The sequence below is a fragment of the Mastigoproctus giganteus genome, chromosome 3 (assembly GCF_048544385.1).
Source record: "Mastigoproctus giganteus isolate SK-2022 chromosome 3, ASM4854438v1, whole genome shotgun sequence".
Classification (NCBI taxonomy): Eukaryota; Metazoa; Arthropoda; class Arachnida; order Uropygi; family Thelyphonidae; genus Mastigoproctus; species Mastigoproctus giganteus.
Genome location: NC_143577.1, coordinates 242235266 through 242256647, shown reverse-complemented (window position 1 = coordinate 242256647; position 21382 = coordinate 242235266). Strand labels below are relative to the sequence as shown.

Sequence of the window (21382 nt, the reverse complement as noted above, 5' to 3'; positions counted from 1 at the left end):
CATGGTGTTGAAGATTGCGAGGCCTGATGGGGCTCTTATGGAAGAAGGAAATACATGGGTCATGTTAGGGTTACTAAGAGCAAAAACAGGAGAGCATGTATACTTGTGCGTACTCTAATGCTAGGAGCATAGTAAAATAAATATGAAGAATTTGAAGTACCGGTTAATTGTCAAATGTGGATATTGTAGGGAGATGGTGCTACTCAGAACATAAGGAATGTAGAAGTTCAATGTGATGAGTACATTGTGTAATAAAGGACATGTATGTACCCTAAACATTATTTCAACTTCTTTATGGTCCACTGTGGACGCAGAAAACTAAAAAAATGCTGGATATAGTGTTAATGTTTGTAATGGGTGTGTAAGGTTATACTGAAAACGTAACTGGACACAGCAATCATTTAGAAAGCTGCTTCGTGGTACTGGTCCTTTCCAGGAGGTGGGTCTCTGTACAGTTACGTACTGCCTCTATAGAGATTGAGAGAGGCAAAATCCTGTTCCCACCAAAGGTAGCACGATATTAGTGGATGCCAGCAAATCCTGTGTCACTGGTAGCCCAAGCCAATGGCACTAACGACTATAAAAAAAAAAAAAAAAGAAAATGAGAAAGAGAAAAAAGAATAAGATAAATCTTGCACGGGCCAGAGTCAGTGCCAGCAAAAGTAAAAAGAAAGAAAAAATCCAGCTAGTAGATAAACATCATCAGAAGCTGGTGAAGGCAGCAAGATACCCATAAGTACAATAAATATAAAATCAGATTCTTTAGGGATCATGACTTGTGTGGAAAGATGAGACAGTTCGTCAGAGAGTTGGTATTGAAGAGTAGAGCCAATAGCAATGGTACTGGTTGTGTACAAACATGGAGGGAATTGGGGAAGGAAAACGAGTGCCTGTCATCTAATTGTGGTTTTGTACACAAAAGCACAATTAGATGCTCCTTTGCCACTTTCCCTCCAGCATGTTTCCCCCCTGAGGCACATTGTTTTATCTGGAACTGTGCAAAAAAAAAAAAAGACCCATTTCAACAGCATTCAACGTTTTCTGGTGAGCATGCAACAAGTATTGATGGCAGCCTTTTTTCCCACTCAGAATGTTCTCACAAAATTAACATCCATAGATTTCCCACAAATTGCTTTGGAGGAAATATTGCAACGTCTATGGAACTTTCCTGATCAGCCATTAGACACTTTAAAGTCAATGGTGCCAATTTCTAAAGCTTTGGTTTGAATCATAAGCCCCAGAGATGTGAATGTTTTGTGTACAGGACATAAAAACTCGAATGTCAACTTATCCACCAAAGCACTTCTGTCATGAAAAAATATATGGTACTGCGTTCCATTTTCCCGTTTTAGCAAAATTTCTTGATTTTTAATAATTTTCGATGCCAACATCTTTCCAATTTTGAAATGATTAGCAATCTTACGAATCCACACTTTTATTTTCTAGAATATTCAATCACTTCTACACTTTTCCCTCAAAGTTAACTGCTTTTGAGACATTATGTTTTATTATTAGCCATATGGTGCAAGGAAACCTGGAGCTTATGTTGTCCCAGCCAAAAACAGTTCCGAATTATCCAGAGAGAGAGAGAGAGAGAGAGAGAGAGAGAGAGAGAGAGAGAGAGAGAGAGAGAGAGTAGAAGGGAATCACCAAGAAAGAGAAGAATGATGATATCCAGCTCAGGACCCTGGGTACCGCAGTATAGCACAAGTGACTATTAGTAAATTAATAAGAGGAGTTACTAATATTATTATCAACTAATATTAGTTGAATTACTAATATTATTATCAACGTAGAACATATTGAGTATTACAGCTCTGATTCATACTATATATAAGCACAAGTAACTATAAATTCTTACCTGGGCATGTACAGAATTTCTGTTGTCCAGAATCTGCCCATTTGAAATATTTGTCCTGTAATAAACACACTTGGAGGAAATAAAACTGCACTTAGAGAATAGATAGATGGTAATACCATATACACTGATGAGCCAAAACATTATGACCAGCGAGTCGTTATGCAAATCGAAGCAACTGCAGGTGAACTACAGCGCATGCGTGGGTTGGGACACGGTATGAAAAACACCTGATACTGAACTCCGTTATTCAGTGTTACTCTTGTTCTTCAGATGGGAAAGGACTTAAGCACTGTACAGACAAACTTAAGCATTGACAAACACCAAATTGTAATGGCCAGACGACTGGGTCAGAGCATATACGAAATGGCACAGCTGGTGGGATGCCCACAGTCAGCCGTGGTCAGTACCTACCAAAAGTGGTCCAAGGAGGGAAAACCCACAAACTGCTGGCGAGGTGTTGGGTGACCACAGCTCATCAATGCTCGAGGTGAGCGAAGGCTCTCCCGGATGGTACGCGGCAACAGAATGGAGACTGTGGCGCAACTCGCTGGCAATTGGAATGCTGGTGATAGGAGTAATGTGTCACAACACACAGTACATCGAACCCTGCAAAAAATGGGGCTACACAGCCGCAGGCTACTCGAAGTGCCCATGCTAACCAGGGTTCACCAGCGACAGTGCCTACAATGGGCACGCGAGCATCAAAACTGGACCTTGAGTGATTGGAAGGTCATCTGGTCTGATGAATCACATTTCCTGTTGCAGCATGTGGACGGCCGGGCACGTGTGCATCGTTTACCTGGGGAAGTGATGGCACCTGGATATACCGTGGGACGAAAACAAGCTGGTGGTGGCAGTGTCATGATTTGGGCAATTTCTTGGATACCCTGGGTCGTCATCCATGTACCGGGCACTCTGACATCTACCACTTACCTAAAAATCATTGCTAACCAGGTACACCCTTTTATGGCAATGGTGTTCCCTTCTGGCGGTGCCATCTTTCAGCAGGATAATGCGTCATGCCACACCACCCAGATCGTTCGAGACTGGTTTGCAGGACATGAGGAAGACTTCCAGGTATTGCCCTGGCCTCCAAATTCCCCAGACATCAATCCCATCAAGCACTTGTGGTGGAACAGAAACTCCGATCTGTGGCAACTGAACCACAGACCTTAGAGGAGTTAAATGATCTGCTGGTTACATGTTGGTACCAGATACCATAAGACACATTTAGAAATCTTGTAGCATCCATGCCTTGCTGGGTACAAGATGTTTTGGCTGCACGTGGAGGACCAACATCATATTAGGTAGGTGGTCATGTTTTGGCTCATTGGTGTATGTCAGCCAGTTTCTACACTGAAGATCTAGAGCAGTGTTTCTTAACCTGTGTGCCACTGAAAATGCAAATTTAAAAAAATTAATAAATCCAAGTTTTATAAAAATTAATTCAAACAAAAAATTTTTATTTATGCTGTGCCTTCCCCGGCATTCAATGTGACATGTTTTGATTCCTAGTACTAGATCTGTTCGCCTATACTATACAAATAATAAGTGTATTATTAAATACGCCAAATAATTGTTTGTGAATATATGAATATAGTATTGATTTTAGTGTGAGGTGCCTCCATAACCAGGAGCAGCAGTGTGTAGCACAAACTTCTTGATTAGACCAGGGTTAGAGCCCGTGACCACCAAATACGGAAGGTGGGGGAATGACCACCACATATCCCCAGCCTGGATAAAGGTTGGTGTCAGGAAGGGCATCTGGCTGTAACAATTTCATGCCAAAACACTAAAATATATATAAAATGGGAAAAAGGAGAGGACAAAAAAAAAAAGTATTGATTGTAGCGTGCAGCAAAATATTAGTCTTTAAAAGTTTGCTGCAAAATCTTGGCATCTTGAAGTGTGCCGCAGCAATCAAAAGGTTGGAAAACACTGATCTAGAGATAACATGTTTAGTGATGATAGAGTATAGAGTGGTTAAGTTATTAAGTTTGATTTTATTAATTTAGCATGTACTGTATTTGTAGAAGCCTCTAATGCAAATGCATCAGTTTCCATTTTTAGAGCACATTTTTTTAAAGAAATTTATTGTACAGTATTGTATTCTCAAATTCACACCAAACTCTCTCAGCAACAGCACGTTTCTCAGGTTTACAATTTTATTGCTTTGCTAAGTGATGCACATTCCAGTGGAACTGCTTCTCAGTCAAAATGGAATTTGTAAATTCTATTAGAATCTATATCAGCGTATTAACATATTCTGCAGTCTACTCTATAAGTAACCTGTGGCTATCAGAAGTTATCACTATATTGTAATGACCTTGATGTTCACTTGGCTCTTTATTGCTAAATGAAAACCTATAACATGTGCATGCATCCCATCAATGAATGTATTCAAAATGTTACCCTTGAAAAAAATTGAAGTGTCCACTGCAGGGAGGTTGAAAAATCAAGGGCTAAAAAAGCATTCATATCCATACTAGAGTCTTCTTTGGAGAGGTTGCTTGTCATTTCAAATACTTATGGCCAACACCCAAGTCTGAGAGTCCACAAAAGCAGTATCCATTAAAGGTTTCAGCATAATTTTCATGTATTCTTTAAACCATAATCTTATGCAGAAATGTCTCTAATGGAGAAAAAGCACTTTCAGTATAAGGTTGCCATGTTCAATGTAAATAACAGGGGCAAAAGGGCCCTTAAATAATGGCATTTAGGGTCCATTCTCTTAGTGGGAGGCAGTGCATTGCATCAGTTTGCTAACATAAGCTACATTTCAGACTTTCAGAGTCCAGCGATTTCTTGATCTGTTATGCAATGCAAGGAAGCATATACAAGCAAAACAGCTTATTCAGCCAAAAAAAAAATAATAATAAAATGTAGCCACTATCACTTACATATTCTTGCCAATAATTTGTCCAAGCATTCTTTCTAAGTTTATTCAAACTACCCACTTACACAATGCTAGGTGTAATAAGTTTATTCCAATCACTCTTGGCTGAATGCAAATTTCTATACTTATATTCTTCAACCACCCTTCTTTCATTTAAATTTATCCTCTTGTGTGTCATCTGAGATGCCATCAGCATTTAGTTTAATTAACCCTCTTAAAAGCCATTGGTAATTTGCCCCTAATGCTACAAACCACAACTTATACATTGTAGTTGTATTGGGTTTTAGGAACATCAGCAACTAAGGCCGTATTGCTCTGTATATACTTCTATAGATTGCATGTTGTGGTCAATTTTCTGTTCGATGGGCAAAAAAAACTGTGCTAACTTCACAGCAGACCAACTAACTCTGCCACATTGTGAAAAGGGCCCATAAAAATTCCCATCAACCAGACTTGAATTGATCTCTTTTCCACCTGGTGTGGTGATGGCGATTCTACCAATTGAGGGCCCAATCATAAGTATGGCATAGAATGTGCTCCTGAAATTTAAGTATATGATGTCAAAATTGCTCTCTTCATGATCCTTTTGTGATGACCTCATAATAGCCAATCAGGTTGGTCAAACACAAAAATACTCAATGCTGTGATGGCCTTAAGGCTGTACTCCTATCAAGATGAGCTTTCATTACTTAACTATTGACTCCATTATTTTTCCTGAAATGGAAGTCAAAATGACAGGTCTCTAATTACCCACTTTACCCCTTGAACCACCCTTGTGAATAGAATACATTCGTACATCTCCCGTCAGTAAGGACTTCTGAATCGATCGAAGTATGATCTCATTATTGTTAAAGATCTGCTTCTTTTGCATATAATTGGATAGATTCCATCAGTCTCAGGTGCTCTGTTCACTTTTAGCTGCAGCAGCTTCTATTCTCCCTTTATTTCCATATTTAAAAATTATTTAACTCCCAATCCATATTAGATACTTCTTCTAACCCATCTCTAAAAACCTGTTCATCTCTAAAAACGTGTTCATGTTCAGTCAGTTTCCAAGGCCTAACCAGTGCAAAGCATTTCAAATAATTTCCGTAATGCAGTAGTGCTTTTTTTTTTTTTTTCAACAGATCTGATCTGTACTGAAAAACTTCTGTGTAAATAAATCATGGAAAACTTCAAAAAATAATAGTACATTTACAATTTTATTACTACAAAACAAAAATACTATCAATATACAAAATAGTTGAAATTCTAGTTCATTTTAGATGAGTAACCAGTGGAGGAATAGTTGCTCTGAATACGGTAAAAAAAAAAAAAAAAAAAAGGAAAAAAAAAAATAATAATAAAAAGGGAAAAAAATAATTACAAATCAATATAAAATTAAAACGAAGGTTCGACAAAGACAAACTAAATAAAATAAGGATGACATGACCAAGAACATAATACAATGATGGGCCTGAGAATTCCAGATTTAAAGTTTACAATTTTAAATGAAAAGGTGGTCTAGACTACAAAAATATTCATAAAATGATACATTTTTAACAGGTGAGTTATCATACATTTATATTACACATTTCATTCCATTATAGACTTTTTAAAATAAATTAAACATGCCCAAAATTGATAATTATTTGTAACCACTTTAAGATTACATAAATTCACTGTTAAGGCATTATGCTTCCTTTATACAGGTAAACTAAACACAACCTATGGTTTTGCACCATGTAAAAAAGTGTTAATCTATAATGTCTCAAAACTGAAACAAATTCATTATTAAATCTGTGCCCTAATCAAATTTAAGTCAATCTGATTAAATAAAGTTTTACTGTATGTAACAAACTTAAAAGGAGTAATTAATATGACGATTTTTAAGTTCTCTGGCTAAGTAACTTTCACATAATGATCAAGCCTCCAAAGTGCCGTTTCTTTCCATAAGTTCCTATACAATGTACTACATATTAATTTGTTATTATAACAAATTACAACTACAATTTATATTATCAATTTGATATGACAATATTTTATTATAAGTACATCACTGCTCATTATTTATTCCACAGGTATAGAAATGGTAATTTCATAAATTCTTTATGAATGTATTTTATAAAGTGCTAAAAATATTTCTACATTTCTAGTTGAAATTTTAGGGAACCAGGTGGTTTTTCATATAATTATTTAGTGCTCAGAGGAATCAGTATGAAATATCAAAAGAATACTTAGGGTGAAGGCACTTGCATAAAATCTCGCAGATCGAAAATTTTTAACACGGAGAACAGATCGGCTAAAGAAAAAGTGGGAGAAGGGGTCAAAATGATCACCATGTAGGTGACAATAGGTTAAGCTAAACAAACCAAAAAATTACTGAGCTAATATAAAACAAAAAAAAAAAAAAAATTTAAAAGCATCATCTATATTTACAAGTACAGGAAGAACATTTGCATAGCATAAAACAAAGTACACATAAGAGGGAAATCAATAATAATTATGTTTATAGTCAATTCCAATCATAATAACAATGCATGAAAATTATATTTTTCTAACAAATACCAAAAAGGATTGTTTATATAGACTTTTATAAAAGTTAAACCATTCTTTCATAAATAAGGGATATATGTTCATATTTATTTAAATATGGAAATATCTTAAAGGATTTTTTTAAATTTAACCATAAACATACTAATTTGCACAATCATTAGTTCTAGTAAAACTTAGATATGTGTGACTACTTCATTATATTCACATTATATGCAATAAAATCTCTTACATTATTAATCATCTTTAAAGATGAATAATACTTTGTGAAAATACTTTATCTTGAAGCAGGTACACGAAGGAAATGGAAAAAAACACAAACAAAATTATATTTCTATTCAATTTTCATAAGGAAAGGGTTCTTTTTCCTTTTGGCATCTCAGGTGCACAGCAGCAGTTCCACAGATCTGTAGAACTGCTGGCATAAGGAAACCAAATATTACACACAATTAACGAGTGATTAATGCTGCATGCTTAACGGATGTATAAGAATTTTAAATCATCTAAAATCCAATAAATCCTACTATTATTATTTGTTTGAGATTTTGTCTAAGTTTATGCCTACTGACTTGAAAGATCTAGGTTTAAATTCATCAACGTTTATGGAATTTTCATGTGGTGCCAAGTTAATCTTGGCAAAAGGTAGTCTGAGTTTCGCACTGGAAAACATTTTATTATTATTGTTATTATTATTTTTTTTTTTTTTTTTTTACTCAGCGAAACAAATCAACCTTTTATATAAAATTTACAATAAATTACACATTCCTTTTTTAGAGAGGTGTAGAAGAATAGTGGCTACTCAGCTGTATTAGCCACAACTTCCATTATATACAGAATGTTGCCAATAGCCCTGTGTGACAGACAGGAGATGAGTTTTATTGTTGCTAGTTCTGAAAATAGTGGTTTCTTTGGTGCTCATTTCCAAATATGAAGTGAATGACAAAAATAAAGTGTAATTAGTGCTTTTTTTTTTTTTCATATATCAAGATTTAATGTGCAAAGCTGAACAGCTGACACTTAGTAAGAATATCATGTATGGGTTTTAGATTTCTGGAGAAGTTAAAATTAATCAACTAACACCTTGTGTTATAAATAAAAAAAAAAAATAAATAAAATATTTATCCTCTTCACTGGTGTGAATGCAAATTAATCAGAAAAATGGTTAAGCACCCTGAATCTGTTGATTCAAAAATATCATCCAATACAATTTTTTAAGCTCATGTAGTTAGAGATAGATTGTTTGTGGATGTGCCCCAGTTTTCTTCATTGTGAGCCATCTTTACTAACAATTGATTTCAACTTCGAAGATGTGAGAACAACTGCTGCAATGGTAGGCTTTGATGGGGCCATCTCTATGCAATCTTACATGTGCATCATGATCATGATCCAGGTAAAGTTCTAATTCTATTTTATCCTTGTCACTCAATTCTATTTGTTGAGTTATTGTGATCAGAACCTTGCAGCAACAAGAAATAGTTTTTCCCCTCACAGGTATTTTGGGACACTGTGTATAGGAGATGTAATGTGGACACAAGTGTTTGGACACAAGAGAAAAAAGAAAAAAAAGCAATATAATTAAGATCAAACATCAAAACTCAATCTTTATAGAATATTATCTAGTAGTAAATTTTTTCCAACAGTCTTTCAAAACAAACTACATAACTACCTACTTGTGGTATAGAAAAAAATGAACAAACCTAAGATATAATTAATGCAAATGCTTCTATAAATGAAAGAAACCTCTTCGCTTACACATTACATATGCAATTTGCTATATATATATTTGTGTATATAAGTGTGCTTTAACAGATTATGATATATATAAAGTTTGGTTTCAGTTTTTTTTTATACAAAATAATTAAGATAATTTTATGATGTGAAATTGCATCTCATTTAAACATCCTATAACATGTTACATGCTGAAAAATTTTGAAGAGTAAACAAGATTGCATTTACTCAGTAAAATTAGTGCTAGGTCTAGATTATAGGCACTTAAAGAACACCACAAATTTGCAAACACTGTGAAGTTCATACATTAGTGGTTCTGCACATACATACATACATACATACATATATATATATATATATATATATATATATATTTTATCAGTAGTCACACAAAGGTAATTAAATCTAAATAGATACTTCTAATACAGACATTTATATTTCTCATTTTAGTTTTCCTGATCAGCAATACATATAAAACTAAAATATCACATTTATAATGACAAAAAGCAGTGTTTTTAGTCCTTATTTACAACAGGAACTTTGTCTTTTAGCCACAAGTAAATTAAAGAGCTACTGATTTCCCCAAGGAGAAACTTGAAATTACATCAGAAATATAAGAATACAAAAATCAATTTTATTTTTGTAACAGTTGGGTCTTTATGCATTTTGCACTTTGGTAAAATTTTTAATAGACACCAAAGATTAGACCGTTCTTGTGAATGTAGAGTGGGCACTATGTTTAAAGAGTGGGAAAGAGTTATTTGGTTGGAACAATTTCAGTTTCCTATATGTCTACCTATGGTTTAAGGCATGTATAACTTTCTTTAAAATAATTACAAAATAAAAATCAATAACAAAAAATAAATCTCGAAAAGTCAATCACATTTTGGTTAATTTGTCAGTGGTGGCAACCCAGTGAAAATGAAACATAAGCAAACATCACTGGTTAGTCGTTATGAAACTAAAATAATATAGTAATTATAAGCTTTATAATATGAAAATATAATAAAAATTAAATAAATCACTTTTTTGCATTTTATATGTATTTTGACCTTTGATTTCTCTCCATTTACATATATTTTCAAAGATTCTACACAACAGCTTTACAGACAGTCTAAGACGTGACATTATCTCAGGTAATCAAAGTAACATGCAAATTATTTTAGATAGTTAAAGTGACATTCCTTTTAAATATGGCTTACCACACAAGTAATTATGAAATTATAGCCAAGGTTATTATTTTTTTGTTTAATACTGTAAACTAATTAAATTTAAATATTTAGTATTACTAATTAAAATTTTTAATGTAAAATATTTAATTTAAATATTTTACATTAAAAATTATTAAAAATATCACTGAATATCAATATCACTGGATTTTATGTTGATCAAATGAATTCAAAATTATATCTAACTTTACAAAACGAACATTTTTAATTATTGGACATACAAATAACTGCGTTAAAAAGACTATACTGAAATTTAAGCATGACCAGCACTGGATGCCATTAATTTACTAAACACATCTCTTCTGAATAAGAAAAATAAACTTATTCAGTCAGTTTCTGGCCAGTTTTAGGTGAGGTATTTTATGAAGCAAATGAAGAATAGTCTAACCAAGCCTGAGCTACTGAAAAGTAATTTTTGTTTTAAATCAATTTTACATTAAAAAATTAATTTAAAATATCACTGAATTTTACATTGATTAAATGAATTCAAAATAATATCTGTAGCTTTACAAAATGAACATTTTTAATTATTGGAAATTTTATAATCCACTTAAAGCGTGAATTAATCAGAGTGGTTGTGATATTTAGTAGAGAACGTACTGCAAGAGCAATGTCTGAGATTATTCTTATTTACAATACACAAACATGGTAATTTACAAGTAAAAAAATAAATACAAGTGATGATGAATGCAGTATTTCTACTTTAGTTTTGGTTTGCACACTTGTGTAAAAGCACACGTGGCTTTTACATATACTTTAAAAATTATTGTACAATGCAAGGTGAATGAGATCTGTACACACCAACAATTTTTCAAATGTAATAAAACTGTCACTCTTATTTAGGAATACAGTGGAACCCGTTGATAATAATCCTCATTTTAGCAATGAAACTGAGTGTGTTTGTTTGGTCTGTTATGTATATAATGTTTTTATTATATTGTTTTAATAATCAAAATAGCCCAATCTAAGAGCCTTAGAATGATATGAGCACTTGTTTTAAAGGTGATGCTAAGCACCCACTGTACTGGCTGTAATTAACAAAATTAAATTCCCTTTTCTACCTGCATTTATTTATTATAATCAGTAAAGATGCTGAAAAGGATGTTTACAAATAAAAAAATATATATTAAAAGAGTATCATGTTTAGGTTCTTGTATAGTAATTGAATATCATTCCAAAAACCTAATGGTAATAAGACAAACTGTTTGTATTCCATACAGCCGCAATAACTGTCAAAGGGCTGCAACTTTTCCACGTAAAACATGAAATAACTTCAGTAACAAAAACAAAGAATTTCCTAAAATATACAATTTTTGGAACCCTGATTATAGGGACAGAAGTAAAATATACAGCAGGGACTGGCAACATTTTTCACATATGAACTACTTTAAAAATAAACAAGATCTCAAGATTGACATATCAGTTTTTCTTTTACAAGTGTATGTCTATTTTAAATAATACGCTGATTGTAGAATTACAATTTTTTTTTTTTAAATAAAAGATATTTTTAGTGCCTACGAAAAGTGCACTACAGGATGCCATTAGCTGACTCTCTGGCTAATAGTAACACAAACACATGCACTGCTCAAGACTTAAAAGTGCTGATGACGGCACTTTGTCATTAATACTATGCATAATTAATTACAAGATTTGTAATACAAAAAACTTGATAATATTCAGTTGAATGTTTTTTATGTGTAAGCATATTTTTAATTGTATGCATCACAATAAACCAAAATATGATTTGTAATCACCATTTTTCAGCTCCTGATATATGGGATGTCTTTACTAAAATGTAACAGCTTTGAAGAATTATAACTTATAATGTACAGATGTGAGAATATTGAGTTTTGTAAGGATAACACATTGCATACTGAGGTTCCTCACCTTAAGTTCTTCTGTTATGGATGATTGGATAGCTGTGTAGAATGTTTGGCAAGCACTCAACAGGCTGAAGAGTTGTAATGGATGAAAATGATTGAGACTACCAATGTCCTGAAACAACATAGTGGTGAAAAGTCCAGATCATCAGTGATAGTGTTGAACATGTGTGCTTCTTTCCAAAGCAGCCAAAGAAAGTACACTTACTGGGCCAGTACAAATGCCATATCATTCAGCTGTGCAAAATGTCATGCACAGCTGCAGCTGTAACAAATACAAACTCCAACTAGATGAGCATAGATAATTTGAAAAATTATGTTATGCATTCTATCCCCAATCTTCACAACATTCCCAATTACTTGAACAGAGTTATGTTCTCTGATGGAGCAATGTTTCACAAAAGCTGCTTCTGGGGATTACAGGAACCATGTGCCATCCACAAGGTTGAAAGAGACAGCCCAAAAGTTAATGTTTGGCACAGTCTTAAGTGCATTTGTCCCATATGCTAAAATCATTTTCTATGAGTTGTTTGCATATTCTTTTGTATTAGTCAATTAAAATATGATGCTTTAAAGTTGTTATGATTCAATGTGGATACTCCATAGAGTAACAATGATGTAAACTGATTATATTTATTAAATTTCACATTCACAGGCATGATTTTCTTTTAAGTGTCAGATATAACAGAAAATTGGAAGGCCAGCCAGCAACGTTATAAGCAAGTTTCAGTGTAATTTTAAATTAATAAGGTTTGCTACAAAAATAAGACAATTTATGGTAAATGTTATCTCTTCCAAAAACAGCAAAAATTACAAAGCAATTAGTACATATTGAACAATCCACAAAGAGGAGTATTGCTTTTATTAAAATCTATATTAACTTCTCTAAAGGTTCCCATTTCAAATGGGAAGGAGAGGGAGCTCATGAGATAAATATCTATATGAATTATGAGATATGATAAATAATATGTACAAAAACATCAGTCCAATGTTGTAAATACACCAGGCATTTATAAATACAAAGATGAACCACTGTCTTGCAATGGAAGTCCAACAGTTCCATTTTCTTTATCAAAGGCTGATATAAAGAATAGTGATTATGAACTTGAAAATTACCTAAATGATGGACACCGTTTTTTCCAATGTTAAACTACAAACATGAGTGAAAATGGTTAATAAATACAGTGGAACTTCTCTATTACAATCTTCTATTTAACGAATTTCTCTATATTACAAATTTTTTCGCAAAACATTTCACCTTGAAACGAAATTACATGTAAAATTAACCCCATATAGCGAAGTGTTAGTCTCTCTATAACGAATTTTTAAAAAAATTAGTAAAAGCATTTTTGAAGATTTTCAAGCATTTACTGCTAAACAGCTGCTCAAATATACGACCTCCTTCCCTCCGAAATTACGCATTAGCAACTGGAATTAATCATCCTTTTAGTGAATACTTGTAGTCATTGACACCCGTAGGAGGGTCTTTGTTTCATTTTTGTTACAGTTATAAAACCAAATGGGTTTTCTTAAAAGTGGTCATAAACTTTACAATAAATAGGATAGATTTGTAAATTGATGTTGGCTCAGGGGAAAACGAAATTCGTTGCGGTAAGCCTTTAGCGTGCTGCGACGGCAATACATAGAATGCTACCATAGTTGGTTTTTAGTAACGCCTACTGAGTGACATTCGCTTCTCACCTCAACCGTACCATGTGACCTTCCTGTCAATCATTATATGATATGTCTGTTCTCATCTAACTGGACTCCCAGTAGATGGTTTTTATAAATTTTTTTTTTTATTTTTTAATTTCGTTCTTTTAGAACAATTTGTCATCAATCACATAGGCTATATGCTTTTGTATTTATTTATTTTTTTTTCCCTGAAAAGTAACATACAGCATACATTAACCATAAATTTTCTTTCGTGTATATATGAATGAAAGTCGTATATTTCTTCAAAGTGATTGATAGGAAAAGTCACGTGATACTGTTGAATTGGCAAGTGAACGTCATTGAGTGGGCGGTACTAACAATTCACTATATGGCCAGTGCAGCGAAGTTTGCTGTGTATGTATGAGCAAGAGCTGCAGTCCAGTAATTTTTACATTTGCGGAAACAATGTCGAAGAGAAAGTGTTTAAGTATTAATGATAAAGTAAAGATTCTTCGTGATATTGACCAGGGTTTTAAGAAAAAAGATATTGTGGAGAAATATGGCATACCTGCAAGCAGCTTATCTACGATTTTAAAAAATCTAGAATCAATTTTAAATGCAATTGAAGGAGGAGCAGACAAGAAGCGAATTAAGTTGTGTATATACAAAGATGTTGATAAAGCTGTTCTAAAATGGGTGCAAATGATACGTGAAAAGAATATTCCAATATCGGGTCCAATAATTAAGCAACAAGCTCTGAAATTTGCACAGTCCCTGGGACATACAGAATTTAATGTGAGCACTGGGTGGCTAGATAAATTTAAGAAGTGCCACAGAATTGTGGAAAAGGTTATTTGTGGAGAAAGTGTTAATGTAAGTGAAGAAGATTGCAACAGTTGGAGGAATAATACTTTAAAGATTTTGGAAGAATATGAACCTAAGGATGTTTTTAATGCTGACGAAATGGGTTTATTCTTTAAATGTTTACCGAATAGAACACTTTCTTTTAAGGATGATAAATGTTTTGACAGAAAACAAAGCAAAGAAAGAATCACTGTGCTAGTTGGAGCAAATATGACAGGAAATGAAAAATTAAGACTTTTAGTCATCGGAAAATCAAAAAACCCAAGATGTTTTAGAGGCACAAAATCTTTGGAAGTTGACTACACCTTTAATAAAAAAGCATGGATGACCAGTGATATCTTTGAAGACTGGATATTAAAACTAGACAAGTGTATAACAAAAGAAAAAAGGAAAATCGTGTTGGTAACTGACAACTGTCCAGCACATCCTACCAGTATTTTTGCCAAACTTAAAAGTGTGAAGTTATTGTTTTTACCACCAAACGTGACATCAAAACTCCAGCCAATGGACCAAGGCATCATTAAAAATTTTAAATTTCATTATCAAAATGAAGACTGTCAATGCATTATCAGAAAATAGAAACTTGGAGGTTACAATTAACCTTAGAGATTGCATCTCTGAACTGGCAAAAGTTTGGACACTATTCAAAATCGTTTTTCGAAAGCGGGATTTGCATTGAATACAGAAGTTGAACATCAACTGGATGAACAAGATGAACTACCCCTTTAACAACTGAAAAACTTTTGGACATTATTAGAATCGTCCGGAAACATCAAAAATGAAATAACACTGGATAGTTATGTTTATGTAGATCAAGATCTGACTACAACAGAACATCCAAATGAAGATGAAATACTGCTGAACAGTGTTAGACGCGACCATGATCACGAAGAAATTAACGATGATGCTGAAGACACATCAGAACAATCCGTAGAAAAGCCAACTCGAGAAGAAATGATTAACGCTTTTAAAACGGTTTGTATGGGTCTACAGTTTTGTGAAAATGTTCCTGATAATGTTTTTAATGCTCTGAACAAATCTGAGTTTTTTTTTTGAGAATCAAACATTTTTTAATTGTACTGTGCAAATGAAAATTACAGATTTTTTTAAATTTGTGATACTTACCGGCGAAAATTGTGTAAACATAATTTAAATAAGTGTTGTTTAAATAAAATACATTAAAAATAAATGTAGATTCATTTTCAAATTAAATAACAATTTAAAAAAAAAAAAGATATTCTTTGTATGACAAAATTTCTCTATAACAAATTTTTTCACTGGATTTATCGAATTTGTTATAGGGAAGTTCGACTGTATTTATAATTTTAATATATGTTTTAAAGTCTCAGTATACCAAAACGTTACAGTGCTAGCCATGGATGAGATTCTAATGAAGATTTGCTGCGATCTCCATAATCATACAGAAGTTCTTCACCTTTTATTATGTCTCTTTTGGCTATTAATATAAGATGTGGCTCATCTTTTACAGAAAATGGTTTTGTTATAAGATTTCCATTCTTACTATGGTTTACTAAACGTCCCAACCTACCAGTCTCTTTTGTGGCATCAACACTACAAGAGAAAAAAATAATAAATATCATATAAAATGATTAAAAGCTAAACAAGTATAATGTACTGTTAAAAAAAAAAATGGTAGTAACTGTTATTAAAGTAAAGAAAACACTGCTGTGTTTAAAGCAGCATACTTTTAAAGCTCGACATGAAATATTACAATTATTGGCTGCAATAAAACAATAGTCAATAACTGCATCCTTGCGATGACCACTCAGCTAAGTCAATCCTAAAAAACGTTCTGTTTAGACTACAGCCTGACCACTAGATTGATGTGTTTACATTTAATCATTTTAACAATGAATACAATTGTTAATCATATTTAGCAGTCAAACAGGCTTGAACTACAGTCCACTCTCATGTGCTAGAACACCCTTGTGCTTCAGCTGTATAATGGGGGATTTTAACTTTCCAGATAATAACTGTAACTTGTGAGCTGGTAAGTCACACAGTAGCTGAGTCTTTCTTGATGTACTGAATTGACTCTTTTCTGATGCTGCACATTAGAGAGGTAATGAGAGAGCAATACTCTTGATATGATTATTGGCAGTGCCTCTTCACGCATTAAGAATCTCTAGATAAAGGAACAACTGTTTTTAAGTAAATCTCACAACAATATATCATAATATATTGTTGTAGGGTTTACTTAAAAATATAACTACTGTCAAAGGTATTACAAAGGGTTAAGGGCATCAGTATTAATGTATCATCAGTACACTGTGATCACTGCCACCTAGTGGTTCCTTTATCTGCAAATTCTTAATACACAAATGATCAATGCTGATAACCAGATCAAGAGAATTACCCTCTCTGGCTGCCTCTCGAACATGCTGCTGCAGAAAAAAATCATCCAATAAATCCACAAAAGTCTTACTAGTGTGTGAGTGACCAACCCACAAGTTCCAGTCAATATCTGGGAAGTTAAAATCCCCCATTATAAGACATTCTGATTTACTAGCCCACTATTTCTCTGTACAATTGTTCATTGTACTCATTTGAGTCATTAGGTGTATAACACACTCCTACTCTTATTTTTGCTTTTGAAGTGCTTATGTCACACTATACTGACTCAACAGTGCACTGTTCATCTATATCAACTGGATGCACTTCTTTTGATTTTATGTTTTTCTTAATTAACAGCATAACACTTCCTCCCTTCCTATCCTGTCTATCCTTTCTGTACACATTGTACTCGTCAAATTCCAATTCTGCATTCCTAATATCTGTGTGATATTAGGAATATCACGTCTCTGATATCCCAACAATATCCGACTTTGATGTCTTGACCAACACTTCAAATTCATCAAATTTATTTACTATACTTCTAGCACTGGAGAGTAAAAGGATGTTGAGTGATAACGGCACATGTTTGGACTGCTTTGAAAGAGAGAGCAGGAATTATAGAAGCCAATTCAGAAGAACAGTGCCCACGGAAGTATCTATATAAAAGGCATGCAGCAGAAACAGAATGTAGTAGTAGTAGTAGTAGTGGCATTTGATGCAAGAAAGTAAGTGTATGAGCTTATGCAACATCAGCCAAAAAAAAAATAATAAAAAAAATAAAAAAAAATAATAATAAAAAAAATTAAAAAAAAATAAAATAAAAAAAATCACACCATTCCCTCCAAATGCCTGTCCAGTTCCTCCTTAAATTTATTCAACCTATCAACTTCCACAACGACAGATGGAAGTTTGTTCCAGCAATTAACCACCCGCTGGCTAAAGGCAAATTTCCGCACATCTAATCTACATCTGTCTTTTCTTAATTTGAATTTATGCCCCCTTAGGTTCGTAATCTGAACAAGTGGAAGGATCCCATCAGAATTCAGCGTGCTCAACCCATTCAAGGCCTTATAGACCTCAATCAGATCACCGCGCAGGTGCCTAGTCTCCAGCCAGTCTCCATGTTTATGAGACAGAATGGAGAGACTCTGTTAGATGAGTCATTAATTAACCTAACTGCCCTCTTTAGAATAGAATTTAGAAACCTGAGAGGATTTGGGTACACTGCCCCAGATATGGAAACAATATTCCATGGTAGGGCAGATTTGCAATTTGTACAGAGAGAACAGCTGTTTGAAAGAAAGGTAATGCTGAGAGCATAAGAGAAAACCCAGTTTTTTAGATGCAAAGGAAGCAATATTTGTAATGTGCTTATGCAGAGAGAGAGAGAGAGAGAGAGAGAGAGAGAGAGAGAGAGAGAATAGAAGTCAGAGTAATCCCCAATGGAGAGATATATCATCTTGCCTAGAAATCGGAGTGTCATCGAAGATAAGCATAGGAGCAGAGGAATCCTTTTTGCAAGTTATAAGATAGGACTGAATTCAACTAAGTTATCTTTGCCCCACTGGAGATCAGCATTTAAGGAATTGGCAGTGGATATTTGAGAAGTTGAAGCTGTTCTTGAGCAAGGCAAGGTTTCTCAAACTGGAAGCTGGAATGCGATGTTCTACAAAACTATGGATAGGATTTCCAGTCAATGGAAGAAAGTTATTAATGTACAAGAGGAAAATAGGAGTAAGAACTGAACCTTGGGGAACACCAGCATTGGTGGAGAAGTTAGAAGACAGAGAGCCATCTACTATCACCGGAAGTGACAGGTCAGAGAGAAAACTGGATACCCAATTACAAAAAAACAGTTGGCAAACCATACAATGAAAGCTCATTTAAAAGACGCTTATGCCAAATACAATCGAAAGCCTTTGAAATGTCAAGAGCAACTGCTTGAGTTTCATCAAACTTTTTCATTGAATTTGTAATTAGATGGGTAACATAAGCCAGAATATCACCAGTGGATTGACACTGACGGAAACCATACTGGTGATAGTTAATCAGTTGGAAGGTTCCTAGATAGTTTAAGAGTTGATGGTTAATTGATTTCTCCATTACTTTAGAACGAGTTGGAAATAATTGCAATGGAACGATAGATGGAAGGGATTTGTCACCCTTTTTAGGGACTAGCTGGATATGAAAAACACCTTTGGAATAAGAAAGTGAAAAAAAGGAGACACAGAACAGAAGTGCAGGTTTTGAGAACAAGTGCAGAAATACCATCTAATCTAACCAAGGAAAAGAAGAAAGGAAATCTCACATCCCATTGTGCATTGTTGTTGTTGTTTGGGGTTTTATGGCAAAAGAGCAGCTTCGGCTATATTGCGCCTCCATTGTGCATTCTTGTAATGCCAACAACACAAGGTAGGGAATGGCCATGAGAGAAAGGCTCCATTGTAGAAGAGGACCACTCAACTTGACTGTGTACTTGGAAGCGCTGTTTCTGAGAAAAAGATCAAGCATGTTGGCTGTGTGATTAAAATTGTCTGGTATTTTGGTAGGTAAATAAACAATCTGTGAGAGGTCATTAGTAATCTTAGCATCTTGACCAGCTGGGTCCGTGTGACCAGAAAATGGAAGCCAACTGGAGTTGTGAACATTAAAATCACCTCACTGTTAGGAAAGTTGTACTGGAGAAAGTCAAGTTTCAAAGAGAGGAAGTCAAAAAGTTCTAAGTGATTAATGGTGTTGGGAGAACAATAGAGGCAAACAGATGAATTTGGCAGAATGTGGGGGAGAGAGAGAGAGAGAGAGATTTTAAGCCAGAGAAGATTGAAAAGAGGAGATTACAAATTACTAAGTCTCTGACAGGGAATATCACAGGGAATATGTTCCATATCGGGACTGATGAGCATTCTCAATTACAGCCTGTTGTATTTCAGTGTCATTCTTTAGTAGTGGAATGGTAGCAACAGCATCGGTGTCCATTCCAGTCTCTGTTTTTTTTTTTTTTTTTTGTTAGTTGTTGGCGCATCGGCTTCTGTGGCCATAATGCACCTCCCAAAGTTTTTGCATTTTACTCTGATCCAAGCCCGAGGCGGGATTTGAACCCGCGACCTTTGGGTTGCTAGACCCAAAGGTCGCGGGTTCTACAGAAACTGGAGCCGACCGGGCTACCCACCTGGCTAGCCCAGTCGGCTCCAGTTTCTGTAGAACAGATATGTATGCTAAGTAGATATCAAATCTTAATGTCATTATTAATTCCATGTTATTTCACTAATGCGGTCATGTGTGTGTGTGTGTGTGTACACTTCTATATTTTTTTGTGGGAGGACATATTCAAGTTCGTTTCAATGGAGTATATCCATATATATACAGACTGCCCTGAAGTTCTTTTGACAACTAATACAATAGCTTTTAAAACTGGAATAAGAGTGTGCTTATCTGTTAGCCTCATTTTACTCATGGATATTTGAGATGTGTGGGCTTATATAAGATGAATAGAAAAAATTATTCTGACCTCTTTTGTTGATTCTTTCAGATAATTCAGAGAATTTCTGAATTCTCTGAGAGAATCAATAAAAGAAGTCAGCAAACCCATAGCCATAATTGTGAGAACATCCCTGGATTCAAGGGAGGTCCCTATAGGGTGGAGATGTGCAAATGTATGCCCAATTCACAAAGGGAGAGCAAAGTGTGAGGTGAGTAATTACAGACCTGTAAACTTGACTTCTTTCCAGAGAAAATAATGCAATCACCGGTTAAAGAAGATGGTGCCATCTAGGCAGGAATGCAGTTATACAGCATGGATTTGTTAAAGAAAAACCTTGTCTGATCAACCTGATTGGAAACATGATGCAGTAACAAAATAACTGGATGCAAAAAATAACTTTGACATCATATATTTAGAGTTAAAAATTGCTTTTGATACTGTTCCACATAAAAGGCTGCTGTATACAAAATGGAGCAGTGTGGCATTAAAGGCAAGTTGCGGCTATGGATAAAGGGATGGTTGAGCATGAGAAGACAGAGAGTGGTTATCAATGGGCACCACTCTCCTTGGAATAAAATGTTATTAGGGGAGTCCCTCAGGTTCAGTGCTGGGTCTATTGTTGCTTTCAATATTTATTAATGATACTGATGGGGGCATATCGAGCTTAAAGTCTTAAGTTTGCAGATGATACAAAGGTTGTGAAGGTGGTGAATAATGGTAATCAGGGTATGCTACTGCACCAAGATCTAGAAAAATTAGGCAGATGGGCTGAGACATGGAAATTGAAGTTTAACATTGATAAATGTAAGGTATATGGGTAGCAGTAATCCCAGAATAAAATACTAACTGTGTAATACTGAAATGAGGTTAGCGGAGAACAAAAAAGACCTGGGGGTATTT

General features: G+C 34.3%; 1 protein-coding gene across 1 annotated transcript in view; it reads right to left on the bottom strand.

Moving 5' to 3' along the window:
- Positions 1-16007: 16007 nt before the first annotated feature.
- The window catches only part of Set8 (SET domain containing 8), a 38074-nt gene continuing 32699 nt past the window's right edge, over positions 16008-21382 (bottom strand). Inside the window, exon 6 of the mRNA XM_090370975.1 lies at positions 16008-16218. Within this exon, the coding sequence (XP_090227101.1) occupies positions 16008-16218 (211 nt within the window). The remainder of the gene's footprint in view (positions 16219-21382) is intronic.